The sequence below is a fragment of the Eleginops maclovinus genome, chromosome 15, assembly GCF_036324505.1.
Source record: "Eleginops maclovinus isolate JMC-PN-2008 ecotype Puerto Natales chromosome 15, JC_Emac_rtc_rv5, whole genome shotgun sequence".
Classification (NCBI taxonomy): Eukaryota; Metazoa; Chordata; class Actinopteri; order Perciformes; family Eleginopidae; genus Eleginops; species Eleginops maclovinus.
In genome coordinates, this window is record NC_086363.1 from 19,510,336 (window position 1) to 19,530,516 (window position 20,181).

The 20,181-nt window shown below is 41.3% G+C and overlaps 1 protein-coding gene across 1 annotated transcript in view; it reads right to left on the minus strand.

Annotated features, from left to right (window-relative positions):
* mdn1 (midasin AAA ATPase 1) overlaps positions 1 to 20,181 on the minus strand; it is an 82,402-nt gene that overhangs the window by 45,584 nt on the left and 16,637 nt on the right. Inside the window, 23 exon segments of the mRNA XM_063902856.1 lie at positions 334 to 531; positions 622 to 882; positions 1,051 to 1,165; positions 1,330 to 1,468; positions 2,863 to 2,993; positions 3,868 to 3,994; positions 4,385 to 4,523; positions 6,078 to 6,212; positions 7,036 to 7,177; positions 7,875 to 8,021; positions 8,930 to 9,138; positions 9,921 to 10,099; positions 11,081 to 11,232; positions 11,726 to 11,833; positions 12,442 to 12,589; positions 12,945 to 13,058; positions 13,854 to 13,950; positions 14,370 to 14,514; positions 15,385 to 15,488; positions 15,809 to 16,020; positions 16,862 to 16,922; positions 17,326 to 17,474; positions 17,980 to 18,092. Of these exon segments, the coding sequence (XP_063758926.1) occupies positions 334 to 531; positions 622 to 882; positions 1,051 to 1,165; positions 1,330 to 1,468; positions 2,863 to 2,993; positions 3,868 to 3,994; positions 4,385 to 4,523; positions 6,078 to 6,212; positions 7,036 to 7,177; positions 7,875 to 8,021; positions 8,930 to 9,138; positions 9,921 to 10,099; positions 11,081 to 11,232; positions 11,726 to 11,833; positions 12,442 to 12,589; positions 12,945 to 13,058; positions 13,854 to 13,950; positions 14,370 to 14,514; positions 15,385 to 15,488; positions 15,809 to 16,020; positions 16,862 to 16,922; positions 17,326 to 17,474; positions 17,980 to 18,092 (3,325 nt within the window).

Below are 20,181 nucleotides of genomic sequence, written 5' to 3' on the forward strand. Positions count from 1 at the left end.
TTAGAACTCAAGTCCCAGTTAGTATACCTGTACCGCGTTGTTACTTTCTGTCTGTATTCACCATATTTATATCATAACAGTACCTGGGGATCACTGACATCCCAAATTGTAATGTACATTTTCTATAAAGTTGACTACATTTCATATGCCAGTAATGCCATCTTTCTTATTCTGGCCTAGCAAATGTCGGCTTGTGATACATTTCAGATAGAATTCGGACAAATCTATATCTAGCTGTTCTCTAAGTACCTACCTACTGGCCGTATTACAAAGCATTTGGACAAAAAAAAAAGGAGCATGATATCAGATGTTGTAAATCTAGACAGTTCAAACCTAAAGCGATGTAGAAGGGGTCGATGCCGAAGAAGTCTTCCCCCCACTGGGGTTCCCGCGGCAGGCCGCTGTCGTACACCCTCAGGGCGTCCAGCATCTCCTGGTCCAGTTTGGTCATGTTGCTCAGCCGCTGCTGCAGGAAGCCCAGGCACAGCCGGCGAGCCATGAAGGCGTTGTCTGCAGAGGACACCGTGGTTCCTGCAAAAAGAGAGGGACTTTCAGATAAAAATCAACACCTCCTTTGGGATAAACATCCTCAGATGAACTAATTATAACCCATCAGCTCACCAGAGCCGATGCCGTCGATGTACACTAGGCATGCTGCGTGGATGAAGGCGGTCACGGTGTCCAGTCTGAGGTCCCACTCTGCTTCCTCTTCATCCTCCAGGGCTCCCATGGTCATGAAACCGTCCTCATCCCGCTCACACACAACGTTAAGGAAGTACACCCAGGACAGGATGTCTCTGACGCTCAGAATGCAGCGCCGGCCGAAGTCCTGCTGAGTCAGCCACTCGATGAAGTCCAGCATCAGCTCCGCGATATCGCCACCTGCGAGACAAAGGAACATCAGTAACACTTTAATCTGACTACGTTTTCTATGCTTTCACAGATAAACTAGTTGTGCATTACATTATTTGTGGATCGTTTATGTTGGAACTAGGAATGACAGACTGGAACTAAGACTGTTTCAGCATCCTGGTCTCTAAGCTAGTTTACCGTCGATGGAGAGGCCGGAGCGCAGGTTGTGCTGGATGATCTGCACCAGGTCACTGCGGCTGTTGCTCTGAGGACACCAGATCTCTGTGAAACGGTTCCTTAGGGCAGGAGAGAGCTGTCCAAAACAAACAAGCACGAGAGTTACCCTCTACAGGTCTAAGTGGTAAAAGCACATTGATACATTTTAAAGAGCATTTTGGGACACACATCATAGTTACATTTTTAGTAGAATAATTACAGGCAAATGCAGCACTGCAACATTCTTTCGTTTTTATCTACCTCCTTCTTGCCAAAGTCTCCTCCAGGATTCATGGTGGCCACCAGTCGGAACGCCGCAGTTGCTCTGATCAGCTCCACATCGTCATTGTCTCCGCTGCCCTTCTCCGCCAGCACCAGGGACTTCTCCGTCTCTAAAACACTGAGAGGAAACACACACTGTCACCCTGCTATGTCTGTTATTCTCCTGTATTTGGTTTTGTCTCAATGTCATACCAAGTGTAGCAAAAGTGCAATTTGTGGCAGTATACTCTTACAAGTCTCAAAAGTACCACTTGTTGCACATATGTCTTAACCTTCCTGTTGTCCTCGGGCAAATTTGACCCATTTCCAAATGTCGGGATAAAAGTTTGTTCTATGTTAGTGACAGACAAATAATATACGTGGAGACAGTGGCTGCGAGGGAGTGTGGTCGTCTCCCGACCAGAAGGTCGAAGATCAACATGTGGATGTACCCTTGGCCAAGATACTGAACCCTGAGCTGCTCCCGATGGTGTGTGAGGGTTAGCTTCCCAAGAGCAAGTGGTACTGCTCTGTATAAATGAGGTGTGAATGGGTGAATGAACACAGTGTAAACTATGTTTCTTGTAAGAAAGGAATTATGATCACTTTCATTAAGTTCAGGGTGTTATTCAAATTCTGGTTTTCTGCGGTCAACTTTGTTAAGTAATTCAACATTTCGGCCTTTTGTAACTCAGAAAAAGCTGTTTAATTTTGTTTAAATGAGGTCTATTGACCATAAAGAGTAAAACTTGTGGTAAGAAGTCAGAATAAAGTTGGCTTAAAGGATGTAACATAGATTTGGCTGATTGTTTATAATGTATACTACCTTGGACAAAAGTTGCGTGGTTGATAGGAAGACAGCACAAGGGTTAATATCTGTAATCACAAGGTGTCTTGAAATGGTCAGAGAAGGATTGTTTTGGAGCACGGTTTTTACCAAGTTGGATGCAGTTCTATTTCTTTTATTTGCAAAATGTTAAAAAACATTGTCTAACAGAACCCAGGCCATCTGCACCGAGGGTCTCATATCCAACAGCGCCTGTGATCTGTTAATAGAGATCACCCTCAGACTACAGAGCTGCCTCTTTTCTTGTTTTTGGTTTTTACTAACAGTCAAACATAGATAACTAGGTTACAATCTGCCTAAAAAGTGTTTTAGAAAGCTGATATCTGGACAGATCTTTTTGTAACGCTCATTTGTCAAAACGCATTTTGCTATCCAACTTCCTGCCAGAGAAACACATACTGGACTGAAGTTGTTGATATGTGTGAATCTGGTTTGACAGATGCCTGACATCATGTAGAACAGCATGTTCTGAATATCAAGATAAAATTGTTTTCTTTCATTCGACTATAGCAGGTTACTCCCATGATGACAGTTTGATCGTCACATCCAAACTGGGCATATATTTTTTTTCCGCTGTTAACTCTAACTTCAAACAATGGGATGTAGTGTACCTGTGCCATGCACTTTACAAGAGAGAAATTATACTTACGAAGTTAAAAAGAGTGTTTGTGTGTGTGTTTGTCTACCTGTTGAGTCTTTCCAGCACTGAATCGTCTGCTAGGGAGATCTCGTCCATGAGGAACACTCCCCCCTCCTTCATGGCCAGCACCAAGGGCCCATCATGCCACTGAAACAGCCTGCAGTCCTCCCCATCAGTCTACACACAGACACACACAGGGAGGGTCATAAACAAGGACCATTCGGAAGATTTGCTTACACTACATGACATCATAGATCCATCCACAACACATTCATGCACTGGCTGCCAAATACTGCTAATGGTCACTCACACATACTACTATTTGGGGTATCCTGTAGCAGCACCTCAAAATACAACACCATATGATATTCAAATCCCTCTACACTGGTAACCTTTGAAGGTGTGTACATACAGTAGGGCAACACGTGATGCTGGTTTGGATCTAACCTAACAACCTAAACCGGATAGAATTTATTTTGCAAGATATACATTACTCTAAGCCTGTGGTGACACATGTTTTTGGGAATTAAAGTGGAATGTTGACTATGTTATCAATAAATAGTTTTTTTTAAATATACAAAATGAATTTAAAAAAAACATCACAATGTTAAAAACATTGAGGTCAGACTGTGCACTTAGTGTGTTCAGGGGGTTTTCTAGAAAAATATAGTATGAGGGCGCTAACGTCACTTCCGGCCAAAGTTACTTCTGCCCATTTTCAGGTGAAAATCCTGCATCAGAGCGAAGCGGAAAATAATAGTTTCTTCATGTCTTAAAGCTCATATACTTTATAGCACCTCAAACAACAGATAGATCCAGAGTTATGGTTTCTTTACTTCTTCTCCAGAGGAAAAAAGGAGAGTAAAAGAAAGGATGTAATTCAGAAATCTCAGTTTCAGTGTCAGCCTGCTGCCTGCCACTCATCCACCGGCAGACCCACCAGACATCCATCCTCTATTTATTCTCCGTAAAAACAAAGCTGTCTCTGCCGTCTGTCTTACTTTTCTGCCAGCTGGTCAGTACCATGGAATGTGCGTATAAAGGTCAGTACCTGATGTCTGACGGGTCGCAGGCCTCCCAGGAAGTCCGATGTCTCCATGTGGAGGTGACAGTTGACTGAGAAGAACTTCTGTGCGGCCAGAGCAGCAAACAGCTGGCAGATAGTCGTCTTTCCACATCTGGGGAAGGAGCAGCAAAAGATCTTAGCATTATAATTATAACAGCAACATCCACTGACAGGTAAGGCCAACACTCCCATGTTGCTCTGAGAGGTTCTACTGAGAAAGCAGTGCTTCATGTTAAACACTAACATAGGCAAGCTATCCGGTGATAATGTTTACCAAGTGCACCATCCTGTTTTAGTATAACCACATGCTAACATTCGCTTATTAACACAAATACAAAATAGAGCAGAGGCTGATGGGAACCTTTAGTCAATAGTGTATGACCTGGAGCTAGGGCATAGGTCAGTAGATAGAAAGTTAAAAACATATCCATAGTTTGGTCCCCCCATGGCTCCATAACCCTTTCACCCTTATTACTGAAAGTGAGAATGATTAGGATCTTACCCAGTGTCTCCCACAAGCAGGACAGACTCCCCGAATCGAAGCGCCCGTCCTACCAGCACAGCTAGTCTCCTCATGCCGTAGGTCCACACCACATGGCGGAACTCCTCTGGGACCCCGGCGATGCTGTCGATGAAGGGGCCTGCCGATCACAGCAACAAGACAACATCACACTGGGTTCATCAGACTAGCTTCACTCTTTGAGCAGTTTAGTGTAAGTCTATGGTCTCCAATTCCTCTTCACCTTTAAATAGAGGGGAGTAGAAAGGACTTGGAGCAACACCATGCAACTTTGGCTAAACAGCAGCCACAAAGGCAGCAAGTGTCAATGACAGAATAGCAGCACATTCAGTTTTTGTCTTGTTTTAAAAGGTCCCCTATTGTGCAAAACACACTTTTTGATGTCTTTTATACATAAATATGTGTCCCCGGTGAGTAAGGAGACTCACAAAGTGTCAGAAAATACAACCCTCTCGCTTTTCCTCCTTACCCACATCTCTAAAAATGGGGGTACAAACGAGCTGATCCAGATTTGCTGTCCTTATGACGTAATAAGGGAAATGTGGGCTGGCTTTACATTGAACTCCTGGTAACGTCCCGCCCACAATATACCGTCGCAAGCTGAATCCCCTCTGTTCTGGGAGTAATAAGGTTTGTGTTTACATTAGCAAGCATCGCTAACACTCAGAGCTAACGCTGTACTGGAGAGACTGTGTGTAATATAAAGGTCCTGTCCTTTTGGTAAACCGAGAGAGAAACGTTTGAGCTCCATACTGTTTCAGAAATAATGCTGGATGTGGTTTGGAACATAATATGGCGTTTAATCACGGCAGCGTTGAGCTGAGTTTCTCCCTGTAGAAAAAACTCTTCAGAGGAGAGATCATGATGCTCCAAAGGGGCGTGGCCAGCAGCAGCTAGTTCATTTAAAGCTACAGTCACAGAATCAGCACTTCAGGAACAGGGCTGAAATAGAGGGGGATGAGGCATGCTACAATGGGGGATCTGTTTGGTATTTTTAGCAAAACACTTCAGACATGTTTTGTATGGATATGACCCTACAATATATTGTTCAAAAATGGCATAATTGGAAACCTTTAACGTTTGTGATATAACCACTTAGTGCTACAGCAGCACAAATACAGGGTTATACAATCAGAGAAATGAACAGTTACACAAAACAATCCATCGCCCGTTAACCTTTGATAGAGATCTGGTCACACCAGGTCAGATAATTCTGCATTGGCAAACCCTGAAATGCACTTAGCAAGGGAGCTTTTTATTCCTTGGGAACGTTTGTAATAAAAACAAACTCTTATCACTTCTTATTTTAAAAAATGCAGTTGTACATCAAAGTGTACAGTAGAAGATTTATTCAAAATATTCTAAAGCAAAGAGAAACATGAATATGGTGATCTAAAGAAATGCTGATTCTACAATTTACAGTGCCATGTGGTCCAATTTCAAAACAGTAGGTTGACTATAAGATTATCTAAACCTCTACCTCAATTGGAAACAACGATAAAAACTCTGCAAGAGCCACATTTGGTTCTTTAACTGCAACGGTGAAAAAAACTAATATCCTTGCCTTATTTAAATGTTTTGTGTTGCAGGGGATAAACTCAGGCTGTTGATGCAGCACACTGAGACAGAATGACCTTGTCCAGGATCAGTAAGTGGGAGTTAATTGATGACTCACTGAACTGTGCGGTGACCTGTTTCTGAGAGAACAGGCTCTCAGGGTTCACTGTCCTCTTGAAGTGCTTCTGCAGGGTGGACAGGATGATGGCCTCCTCCTCCGGCTTCCTCACACGTCCTGCCAGCAGCATGTACCCTAAAGAGAGGACCACAACAGCTTAACTGAGGACTCCGTGGGGGTAGGTTTCATCTTAACATAACTTAACAATCATGGGTAACCCAACCACCCTCTCCACCAGCAGCTGGACAGACAGCTGAGCTCCTTCCTAAACAGCCTGCTCCAGCTTTTTGCAAATTGTAAAAACTTTAAAACTAATTCAAAAAATAGTGCAAGAAGAAACAGGGTAGAATACAATAGTGCAGATTATGTTGCAAGACCAATGTGTAAGTAGTGCAGATGAAGTAAACTATAAACTATGTCAGAAACATAAATAAATACAATAAGCTAAATGATGCAGAGAATGTTGTAAGTGGCTGAAATATGCAGGAGTCTATGTGAATAGAATAAGATGTAAAAGAACAGAATGCCCATTTAGATATTGTACAGTGAAATAAAATAAAATGTTTTTTATTTGAGTAATAGATATTAATTCTAACATTGTGAGATGCAAACACATGGAAGTTTTAGGTTTTGGAGTCACTTAACAGAGCTCAGGCATTCATTATTATAAAGCATATTTCTGTTGAAGCAGTATTTTGGTCTTTTATAGAACATTTGAATTAATCCAGAATATGTTATAATGTGCATTATTTGTGATGTATGTCTTTTCTACCGTCAATATGTTTATAGTTGCTGTTTATTGTTTTATTTTCATTATATTTATACTTTGTTCCACCTTTCAAATATTTCCATGCCTGAACACACTGCTGCTGTAACAAAACTAAAAATCCCAATTTGGATCAATGAAGTATCCAACTATCTATTAATATATCTAAAAGATACGTCCAACAAGCCTCACCATCGTCCGCAAGATACTGCAGCCAGTCCTGCGAGGCGTCTGTCTGCTCCTGCAGCCGGTACCGGTCGGCCCAGCGGAACAGGTCTCTGAGCGTGATGAAGCCGTGCTTCCCCGCGAACACTGTAGAGCCCCTGCGTAAGGACTGTGGAGGGAAACACATTACACACAGGTTAGATCAGCCAACACAGGCAGGTGATACCAACAGAGGCACAGGCCGAGGAACCCAAAGTGACAGGGCTCCTGTGCTTTCATCCATTTCATCACATTTAGCTGAGGCTTTTTTCCAAAGCAATTAACAATCTGTACAGTAAACCATGAGGATAGACACTCAGAACAGCAATAACATTGTATGTGATGTGCATTATCACAAAATAGGGCTGCATGATTTCATTAAAATGACTTATTGTACTTGTTTAGACTGATATGTAATTGTGATACGATTCACCATATTAGTGGGACTGATCATTTTGCAAACTTGTTCCCATTATCATTTTTATTCGTTAGATTAGGATTAATAGATTGGGATATCTCTGCAGTTCCACAATACTTCATTCAAAATAGTATTTTAACTCATATTTAGCCTTTAACTAATATAGTGATTCTCCATATTGTTATTTTTATTGTATTAATTGAACAGCACTAGAACAAAATATTTCCATATGTCCAGAGTTCAAGAGCAAGTTCAAAATGTCAGAGATAGATGTTCCAACCAGAAAGAGACCAAAAATGACTACAAAGAAGAAAAAAACCCACAAAAGGAGTCTGAGTAACTAAAAGAGGTGTTGGGTCTTTTAGCTTAGCACAGGGTCAGCACTGCAACATGAGAGAGAGTCAGGTACCTGCAGGTCCTGCATGACCTTAACCAGCTTGGTGCAGTAGGATGGAGGCAGGCTGCACCTCTGGTTGAGGATGGTCTCCAGCTCTGTGCTGGGCAGTTCGTCAAAGTGCAGCTCCACGAAGCGGTTCCTGAAGGCCCTGGAGAGCACCTGGGGATCAGACAGAGATCATTACTCACTGCTTTATTTGTTAATGATATCTTAATTTTTTACAAATGCATTGATGACAAAGCACAGAGGTTACCAACCATTTTTGGCTCATGTAGCCCTTGAGCTGGTTGCCGTTCTATAATAATATTATATTCTTTAAGAACCCCTCGCCCCATCTGTGCTGATTTAACCTTAAACCCTTTAACAGTTTTTAACCCAAATGCTCCTTAGAGGCAAATCACTTGTATAACTCACCCTTAATACAAATGCATTTAAACTTGACTTTTACACTTACTGAGACTGAAAGATAATAATATTAAGACTCACTTCTAGCAGTTTCAGCATCTTTTATTAAGACTTTAGAGCAGTTAATGAGCTTGTTTGTCTTTCATTAGCTCTGATAGTTCAGGGGGCGGGACACCAGGCTGATAAAACTGATTTTAAAATATTTTTTTGTCTGGAAATATATTGCAACCCGTAATGTTTCTACGTACTCTCTGCAATCCCCTCAGGTACCCCAAGGGGTCCCCGTACCCCAGGTTGGGAACCACTGACAAACTGTAGCAGATACATGACAAATACATAATTACAAAGCAAAGCTAACAAACAAAAAGAGAAAACACACAGTTTCCGGACATTCATAGGAGATTACAGAGAGTCACTTTTATGATGGTTATTTCTCATGATTATAGGAGATTCAGGAGGTTCCTTTAACGATAACAGCTGATAAACCAGGCCTAAGATTATGTAATTGTTCATAAGCTCAGAATGGTTTGTGGTGATGTTGAAATGTATTGTAAAACTTTATTAGAACATAATGGGCATATTTGATTCCCTCAAATCGATTCGTCACAGTCACAGTTACCATGCTATCGGGCAGATCTCTCAGGCTAAATAATGGTAGTTACCTTTCTACCACCGTAGAGTCCAGGGGGATTCTGGGTAGCGAACAGCAGGAATCTGGGGTGAGCCTTGATGACTTCCTGTGTCTCGGCCACAAACAGCTCCCTGTTGTCATCCAGCAGCCTGTTGAGGGCCTCCAGGACGTCGGTGGGAGCCAGGTTCAGCTCATCCAGGATGATCCAGTAGCCTTTCCTCATGGCGTCTATCAGAACACCTGGAGCAGAGAGAGAACAGGAACATCAGACTGGAAAGATGCCATGGTAGAAAAGTTCCTCGACATAACGGGGTCTTTGCAAGTCTCACTAAAGAATCAGACAGGTAGAGCTAATTCCGAACGCTGACTTCCTGTCTTTCAGAGAATTTACATTCAAATACTACTTCTGGTTTATAAAGCATTGAATGGTTTAGGGCAAAACTAAATTTCTGATCTCCTGCTACATCATGAACCATCCAGGTCGTCTTTCTGTCAAACTAAAGCAGCTTTTAGTTGTGATGCTCCATATATCTGGAGCAAAGACACAAAAAACTGCAGGTCTACTACTTTTTTTTATCTAGACTGTACTATAATTTTTGTCACTGCCTTTAATTAAATCCAATAAATATTAATTGCACATTTCTTGTGATTTAATCCTGTCTATTTTTTTTCCTAATTTCATTCTAATTTTGAGATTTAAACATGTTCTGATGCGTTTCTTTTGTCTTAATGGTTGAATGTTTGTTGTACAGAATTTGATTTGTCTTGTTGGAATGTGCAATATAAAGTATGTGCTATTTACTATCATTAAGTAATATTTAAATACACCCTTTTTATTTTGATTCTAATGCTTTCTTTTATCAGTTATAACATTTTCATTTTGTTTTAGCTTTTTGCCTTTAACTGACTGAACAGTTGTGACGGAAAGGAGGAGAGGGGAGGGGGGGATTGTATGTGTCAGCTGCTCCGCTGGCCCTGATGAGTGTGACCCCGGTGGGTTTGAACAATGCGAGCGTCCGTACCCTCTTTGAACACCAGCTGGCCCCTGCTGTCTGAGGAGTAGCAGCCGATGTACTCCTGGATGTCGGTGTGCTCGTGGTTGTTGATCCTCACACACTGGTTCCCCGTGGCTGCAGCCAGCCAGTGGATCAGGCTGGTCTTCCCCACAGATGTCTCCCCCTGGATCAGCACCGGGTGAGAGCTGTGAGCGGAAACAGAGAGAGAGAGAGTTTGAAGGACAAACTTCTTTCATCATTATACATGACAGGCGATGCTCCTACTGAGCCCTAATGCCTGTTTCATGTGTAGTGTAGTAAATACACTCAACTACACACTGTGACCTTATCCCTACTTACTTCCCCTCACACACATGAGACTAGGAAAAGCATCTTATAAAAACATAAACGTACATTATTACATTTAATCTGTACCATTATATTCCATAGTAATGTGTCTTTGTTTATTTTATCTATTTTTAACCAATGTTTAGACTGATCAAATTCATGTTTTGGGACCTTTTAGTTGGTAGGGTTGGTTTAGTTTTAAAGTTATTTGGTTTGTGTTAGGTGTTCCTAATATTTTGTATAATAAATTAACTCTTTTGAACTCTAGATGTGTGCTTAAAATATATTTTGAATACTTTCTTTTTAGTGTCTGGGGTGTCCCATTTCACACATCTCCATGTCTTGAGTGTTTTTTTGCAATTAAATTATCTGAATTGTGTTGGTGCATGTTCCTACTATTTCTTTTGTGACAAGTGAATTACATATGATTCAAGAATTTATGCCTAAACCTGCAATAGCAATCAAAGAAAATCAAGTACATCGTATATAGTATAGTCCGAACTTGACACATGGTCCTGTCCTCTACACTATTTAATACATGTGGAAGACACAGGGACGCTGACCGAGATCCAGACCTGATCAGCAAATGTCAGTGCAGGACTTCAGTTTTACCTATCTAAAGAACAGTGTTTAGTGAGGAGGACAGCTGTCCATACAACCCACAGAGTACAAAAAGCTCATGGCTTCCTGTCAGGCAGATCGCTAACAGCGGGGGAATCCAGAACAGCCACATCCTGATGTGTTCCATCCAAAAGGGCCAGAAGTAGCTCTGGCAAAAAGAGGAACACATTGATTTGGGGGAAATCATGTGCGGTCATGCTGGGCAGCGCTTTTCCTACCCTGCAGACACCACTCTGGAGAGGTCGCGAAGGTTGAGCTTGACTGATGCGGTCAGGATGTAGCTGGGGTCCAGAGCCGGCTCCATCTCACCCTGAGACACCCAGTATCTCTCCACCTCCACGCAGGGCCGGTCTGTGGGCGCCGGGATGGACTGCAGGAAACAGGACAAAAGGCTTTTTTGAAAATCATCCTCTTTTGAATATGAATTGCTACATTTAAAACGTATATTATCGAAAGGTTTCTGGAGCTGCGGAGGACTTTAAAAACCCTCAGCACACTATTGACCTCCTGTGTCATCCTTAGATGTCATCAAGTGAAAGAAGTTATTATAAGAAGATTCTTTTAAAGCTAAAATCCACACATGAATTACAGCTCGGAAAACATTAAGAGACCACTCCACATGTTTCTTAAATCTTTATCTCTACATGTATGGCAGCCCTTCCAGTGTCTGTTGAATTCCAACACAGAGAAATGTTGTCAGTAGTTTATAGAATACAATAGAAAAATTAAAATCCTTTAACTCAAAGACATATCTATAAATAATAAAACCAGAGAAACTGATAATGCTGCAGCGGTGTCTTCATTTTTTCCGGGGCTGTAAATATCCATTCATCCATTCATAAAAAGAAGGAAATAGCTCTCACTTGTTTGAGACACTTGGTGTTACCCATCAGGATGTGCTGACACACCAGTTTCTGGACCACAGGGTGGGAGCTTCTGTCCAGCTGAGTCAGGAAGCTCAGGCCGAAACCCTGCGGAGAATCACACAGAGTGTCAGCGTGCAGATGGTGGAAGCTCCAAAACACTGGAATGACCTTTTTATTCCTTCAGCACCAGCTTCTAAGCAACAAACATCTCACTCTCTAACCCAAAAGCTACAAGAAAGTCTGTATGTCACCAGATGTACAAAAAAACCTTTCATCAATATAGACCCTTCACACTAGAACCGCCAACACTCCATTACCCGTATAAGCGGAGAGGGGGGGCACTTTGACTCTCACCATAGCGTCAGCACTCAGATTATTATCTATATATACTCAATTAATGGGGTTGATTTTTTAAATTTTAAAAGATTAATTTTACAAGAAATCAATAAATGGTGCACTTCTATCAACAACAAACAACATAAATAATACATTTAACCAAATGAATAATAGTAGAGTACATCTTCAAAAGTTTTAATTAATTTGGATAATATGGGATAAATAAACGGAGCTCTTTATTTTCCTCTCTCCCTCTCCTGACAGCCCTTCATTTATTACATTTTAGAAAAAAGTCATTTAGTGACAGATGTGTGGGTTCTGAACATGCAGGGGTAGAGCTAGGTGTCTAGTGTTAAAAGGTGATTATTTGTGTGTACCTCATAGAGTGAGCGCTGCACGCTGCCGCAGGGGTTAGCTGCCACGTACTTCAGCGCCCTGCACAAGGTACGCAGGCTGTAGTGTGGTCTGTGGCCCGTCCCATCCACCAGGTGGGAGTGGGCCTCCTTTCGCACTGCCAGGTAAAAACTGCACACAATCAAGGAGGGAATTAGCTTGAAACTACAGCAGGATTAAAAAGAAAATGCAACAAAGTGAGCATATAGAGTGAAGACAGGGAGAGGCTCAGGTCTTAGACCCTAGGCCCCTGGTAGTATAGCAATTTCGTAAACAGAATATGTGTAATTACTTAATTTCTAAAGCACTAACCCTACTTAAAATAATGTTTACTCATAAAAAAAAGCCTTGTTTTATTTACATGTTTAAAGCAAACCCTTGTACTGCAAGCTTGAGAAATGCGGTGGATTTTTAGAACAATTTTCAGTGAGATGAAATATTATCCTGATGTACTCACAAAGACTTGTAACATTGTGTAAAGGCTGACCTTATGATGCCACTGATGCAGCTCCTGTGTGGATTCAGGCCCTTGAGGTAGTCTGAAACCAGAATCCGCAGGTCGCCCTCGTTCTCCAGCTCCTCCACATACAGCTCAGTGAACCTGGGACACACACACAAACAGATACACAGCATGTTGGCGTCACTGTAAATGGAACATGTTTAGGTGTTTCTTTTCTTCCTCAACATTGTAAAATGGAACACACTCCCACAACAAATCAGAGACTGCGCTGTCCTCCCCACCTTAAAAAAACTGAGCAGAACTCCCCGTTTCAGATTGGCTCGTCACGTGTGTCCTTTTGATAGGTGTTGTTCTATTGCTTGATTTTAATTTGACTTTCTATCTTTTTTTTAACCTGTCGAGCATCTTTGAGCACCTGATAAAGTGCTTGATAAATTACATTTACTGTGATTATTACATTGTTAATAAGGCCAGTGCTGTAAGTTTGTTATATTTACAAAATAAGTATGCAAAAATAATAGCTGAGTCTAGCATGATGTAATCGTCATGTCAATTTGTGCTATAATCATTTATAATCATGTATACAGCATAAAAACTGTGTTATGTCTGATACTCTGATTGATTATATTCTGTTAAATTGTATTTTTTGTGTGAAACACAGACATATGTTTAGAATGGACCTTCCAGAAGGGTTCAAGGTGGATTTGCAAATGGATAAGGACTGGGGGGATTGATGGTTTAATGCTGGGAATGTTTAGATAATGTCTCATGATAACTTCCTTATCGAAAGTGGCTCTGCTCTTACTATTTGAGATCAATTTCAATTGTATTTTCACTTTCTTTGTTACTTTAATTAATATGACTAATTGTTTATAATCGTTTATTCATTTCTCCTAAGGGAATTCAAAATGCCATAAGCCTTCCCTCTGCACTCACCTGTTCCTGAGGCCCAGAGGGAGGTTCCTCTTTCCCACATCAGTGGCTGGGTTCATGCAGGCAAAGAGCCGGAAGTCTGGGTGCCGGACGAGCGGCTCTGTGACAACACAACAATATTACCCACAATCCCAGCCTAAACCGGCTGAATAAAATACATTCAAATGATAATGACACATATCTAAGCCAGTGGAATTTTTCCCAAGTGGGCTCTTCACATCAAGATTCTAGTCAGAAAAGTAAATTACGATAGATATATAAGATATATAAAGACATAATACAATTAAATACAAATAAAAACAATAAACAGCAAGTGTAAAGGAAACTAGGAATAAGGATTTTAGAACAATAGAAAGTACAGAGTGGAATGAATTCATGGGTTTTTATCTATGGTTCAAAGGTTGAAAGCTGAATCTGACTGCATAAAATAAGATATACAGAAATAAGATTCAGTACTTGATTTAAATTCAGTAAAATACTATTAAATCCCAGCCATGTGTGTGTGTTAGGAGTCCTCACCAGTGTCTCCTCGGTCCAGCAGCACCAGAGAGCCGGCGCTGCCCTCCAGCAGCCCGCTCAGACACTCCAGGGTCTCGGCTGCTGCCAGGTTGATCTCATCCAGCAGGATCCAGTGGCCCTTCTTCACCGCCTGAGCCAGAGTCCCCTGCAGAGAGCAAACAGAGGTCAGAGCCGCTCCACTCGCCTGTATCATCACCTTCCCAGCACCTTGCATTTATTTGCAGTGGTGGAATGTGAGACATGTACTGTACTGAAGTAACATTTGGAGATACTTGTGCTTCAATACATTTTTCCATTTTATGCAACTTTATACTTCTACTCCACACAAGAGGTACCTTCTAGATACTCCACCTCATTTGTCTTACAACTTTTCATACCCTTCCTGTCCAGTGAAAACCATGTATTTAAAAAGTTGCTGATTTGGAATGTTTGTGATAAACAGAAGGATGTTTCTTACCTTATTTCAAATCCTAACTCTTAAGCTAAAATCTTTATTCCAAAGCCTCTTTAAACTGCTGGAAAATGCACCCTGACAACGCTGAAAACAGGATTATGTTTCGAAGAACTGATCTGTGATTCTCTCAGGACCGTGAAGTAGCTATGACAATATATCTATCTTATAAAATATAATGCATTTTAATCTATTAAACTACCCAAACGGCACATAAAGGAGTTATATAAATGTAACTTACATGTGAATGCAGCAGTAATATTAATGTAGAAACATATATAGTTCTATAATAGTTAAACATTGAGAGGGAACTTTTTACTGTACAGTCAATACTTTTAATTTTAGATACTTTAAGAACTTTTTGTTTAAAACACTTAAGAAAGGTTTTAAATGCAGGGATTTGACTTGTAGTGGAGTAATTACAGCGTGGCATTCATATCTTCACTTCCTCCAACCCCGGTCGTTTGACATTTTGAAGTACGGAGAGTAACGAGGGATGTTTATGTGGTACGCACCGTGGTTCCTTATGCTACCAGGGAACTCAAAAATATTTAAAGTCTTTACCTCCACGAATGCAAACACCATGGCCGCCTCGCAGGCTCGGATCTGCTGCTGGGTCTGGTTCAGCTTAGCAGCCAGTGCCTCCCACTGCTCCTGCAGCTGAGCGGCTACACACACACACACACACACACACACACACACACACACACACACACACACACACACACACACACACACACACACACACACACACACACACACACACACACACACACACACACACACACACACACACACACACACACACACACACACACACACACACACACACACACACACACACACACACACACACACACACACACACACACACACACACACACACACACACACACACACACACACACACACACACACACACAATTAATATCAGTCTTTGGTTGAGCTAAACTCAAAGCATCATTGCTCATGCTTGCTGCCACTGTACCATTCGGCTTCTCCTGCAGCTCCTTGGTGACGGCCGACTTGCAGACGTGGTCCATGAGTTTGAGCAGGTCCTGCCAGCGCTTCCCTCTGAAGCAGGTCTGCACGTGGCCCAGGAAGTTCAGGTTCTGCTTCCTGGAGTATGTCTGCGAGAACAGGTCCTCGAAGGCCTCACGCAGAGGGAGCAGGATCTGCTTGTGGTCCACTGGCTTGTATCTGCATTAGAAAGAAAACACCATAGTTTAAACTTCAATGGATGTATCTCTCTAACGTATCGGAAGTTGTTTTGGATGAATTGTTGCTTAGCACTCCTGTCGTGTTCGTTTCTCCACACTTTTTTGATGTTCCCCCTAATATTTAACCGGCCTGTTTTAACTGCTCTTACAATAACACAAAGAACTTTAATCACAACATTTTATTTATCACCATTTTAAGGAATGGGTGTCAACATGCACCCTCCTGTTTTTGTTTTGATACTGTATGTATTTCAATGCCATGTTGTTCAGGAATAAAACAAATATAAAAAAAGAAAGAGCAATGGTATTTGAAAAACATACAGCTCCGGAAAAAATTAAGAACAGTCTTTAACAATTTCTTAATCTCAATCTCTACATGTATGGCAGCCATTCCAGTGTCTGTTGAATTCCAACACAGAGAAATGTTGTGAGTAGTTTATAGAATACAATAAAATAACATTTAACTCAAAGACATACCCATAAATAATAAAACCAGAGAAAATGATAATGCTGAAGTGCTCTCTGCATTTTTTCCGGGGCTGTATGTATCGATGTTTTGAAACAAAATCAGTATTCCTTTATTAGTTCCACAGCAGGGAATAAACAGTGTTACAGCAAAAGTGGCATAAAGCAATAATAAAAAAGAAGGAAAGAAGCTGAAATAAGAAAGAAAAATAAGAACATAACCATGGCTAACACATTTGTAGCAGCAATTTAAAAAAAACTAAGTGACATAAATAACATATCAAAGCATTGAGAGTGAGACCTTATACAAAAGATGAACTGTTGGGATGTAAATGTAAAATTTGCTTTTGACTCACCCTCCGAGCAGGTCAGCGGTGTCGCTCTGCTGGTTCATGTTCACAACCCGCAGCCGGTGTCCTGAGTAAACACACACAGGGAGAATTGAGTCAGATACAGACAAACCATGTGAAGTCATTTATAGAAGGACTTTTATTAAAAACAATATACTGTATAGAAGGGAACATTGTTCCACTGCTGATGGTACTGCCCTAATATCAGAACATCTGGAAACAAAATGCCAAACAAACATTTGTCAAACGTAATATACTCATATATATTTGGCAGGAGAAATAATAATAATACGTTTATTTAATATAGCATCTTTCACAGAAATGAAATTCCCAGAGTGCTTCACAAGCAAAAAGGAAAGTTCAAAATAAGAACACAGAAATATGACTACAATAAAAACAGAAATATGAGGTTCAAGGACATTTTAGCATGAGGACAGGGGGACAGGGGGCCGGGGGGCTCCTTGGCTCACCTGTGACTCTGGTGAGGTGCTGCACAGTGGAAGTCTTTCCCGTCCCCGTCTCCCCCACAAGCAGGACCGGCTCCCCTTTAGCCACACACACAGCTAACTGCTCCAGCAGCACGGCAGAGGGACGTGTGGCAGCGAACGTCTGGCTGTCCCTGTTTGTGGAAATTAAATAAACACATTAAATACATATTCAGTGATGGATTAAATACATGAACAGGCTTGAAGGTTTACTTTTTTTTCAAACGTTTAAATCCCATTGCCACAAGTGTGTTTTTTTTAATGCTCGTTTGTAAAATAAATAGTGTGTATTTTCTTCTTTTAAAAGTCGCTTTAAATCATTGTATTAGATGGAGCAGTAACAGAGACGAAGTGTTATATTATTACAAACTATTTTATCATGCACACACTATATGCAGGATACAACAGAAAGGCTGACTCCTGTTCATATCGGCTTTGTGCAGAATAAATCAATGAATATTTGGGAATGTCCTGACGGCTCTGCTTACCGTAATGCACTTTAAAATCAATGCAATGTTTATTCAATTTGCGAGCAGGGGGGAATTTGCTCCTATCAGAGGGGGGGATGTTGGCACAACAACCAGCTGATGCATATATGGTGCAAACAGGGGTCAGTGGGGGACGAGGTGTCCTACTTACACACTCAGCTGCACCGCCTCGGTCTGCTTCCGACACAGAGTCACTCTCCCCACCGACACCCCAACCTCGGTCACAGAGATGCCTGGCTGGTACATCTGGCAGAAGTGCTGGGCCTGGACACAAACAGAGTCATTATATTAATACCACTGTAGCCCAGGGGGGGCAAACTCTTTTCACTGAGGGCCACATACAGGAAAACATAGGAAGGGCTGTGCCCCTCACTAGAGGGGGGGTATACTGCAAATGTTGGTAAACTATTCTTGAAACTTGAGTATGCTTTAAGAAAAAACACAGCCTCCATCGGGTTTCATTTATTTAGTTCCAAACAGAGTTGGCAGCTCATCCCTTAAAACAGAAGCCTCAGATTGCTTATACTAAGGGGAAATATTAGGGGTATATTTCAACTTGTTGTGTAAATAATTGATTTGCCTTATTTATAAACTAAGATTTGTTTGAAAATGTTTGCAACTTTAATTGACTGAATTTTTGGGAAAATTACTAACAGAAAATACTGTGTAATACAGTGCTCGGGGTAAATGAGTACACCCCCTTTGAAAAGTAACATTTTAAACAATATCTCAATGAACACAAAAACAACTTTCAAAATGTTGACAAGACTAAGTTTAATATAACATCTGTTTAACTTATAACATGAAAGTAAGGTTAATAATATAACAGATTACACATTTTTCAGTTTTACTCAAATAAGGGCGATGCAAAAATGAGTACACCCCACAACAAAAACTACTACATCTACTACTTTGTTTGGCCTCCATGATTTTTAATGACAGCACCAAGTTTTCTAGGCGTGGAATGAACGAGTTTTGAACATTTTGCTACATCAATCTTTTTCCATTCTTCAAGAATGACCTCTGTTAGAGAATGGATGCTGGATGGAGAGTGATGCTCAACTTGTCTCTTCAGAATTCCCCATAGGTGTTCAATTGGGTTCAGATCAGGAGACATACTTGGCCACTGAATCACTTTCACCCTGTTCTTCTTCAGAAATCCACCAGTGGCCTTAGATGTGTGTTTAGGATTATCGTCATGTTGGAAAAGTGCACGACGACCAAGGGCACGGAGTGATGGTAGCATCTTCTCTTTCAGTATAGAGCAGTACATCTGTGAATTCATGATGCCATCAATGAAACACAGCTCCCCGACACCAGCAGCACTCAGGCAACCCCACATAAGGACCCTGCCACCCCCATGTTTCACTGCAGGCACCATGCATTATTGTTTGTATTCCTCAACTTTGCGACGCCATACCGTTTTGAAGCCATCAGTTCCAAAAACATTTATCTTGGTCTCATCACTCCAGAGTATAGAGTCCCAGTAGTCTTCATCTTTGTCAGCATGGGTCCTGGCAAACTCTAGACAGGCTTTTTTTTCAGCCTGGGCTTTAGGAGAGGCTTCATTTGTGGACGGAACCCATGCATGCCATTCCTCTGCAGTGTACACCGTATTGTGTCACGGGAAATAGTCCCCCCAGTTTGGCTTTCTACTTCCTTAGATAACTGCAGTGAACTTGCATGCCGATTTTCTTCCGCCCTTCTCATCAGAAGACGCTCCTGTCGAGGTGTTAACTTCCGTGGACGACCTGCACGTCTCTGTGAGATGGTTGCAGTTCCATCTTTTTTAAGTTTTTGCATCACTTTTGCTACAGTGTTCTGACTGATAAGTAAAGCTTTGCTGATCTTCTTGTAGCCTTCACCTTTGCGGTGTAAAGAAATTATTGTCTTTCTCAGGTCTTGTGACATTTCTCTTCCATGTGGTGCCATTGCTAACAACATGAAATGGGAAGGGGTTTTCTTTAAGTAACACCCTTTTATAGTCAGCTGTCTGCTGGACACCTGTGCAGTGAATAATAAGACTCATCTGTGGTTGATTATTGTTAAATTAGACATTTGTAGTCTAAAATGTAGCTTTGCTCCAGAGACTTTCAGTGGTGTGTACTCATTTTTGCATCGCCCTTATCTGAGTAAAACTAAAGAATGTGTAATCTAAGTCAGCGGTCCCCAACCTTTTTTGCGCCACGGACCGGTTTCATCTAAGACAATATTTTCACGGACCGGCCTTCATTTTCTCCGGCCTACATTTGCTCGATAATCGTTAATGACGCATCGCCAGGACGGCTGTAGTCTAATAATAAATCATCCGCAGTGGTTTTATGTCAAATGCAAACATCAACAGACAATAAAC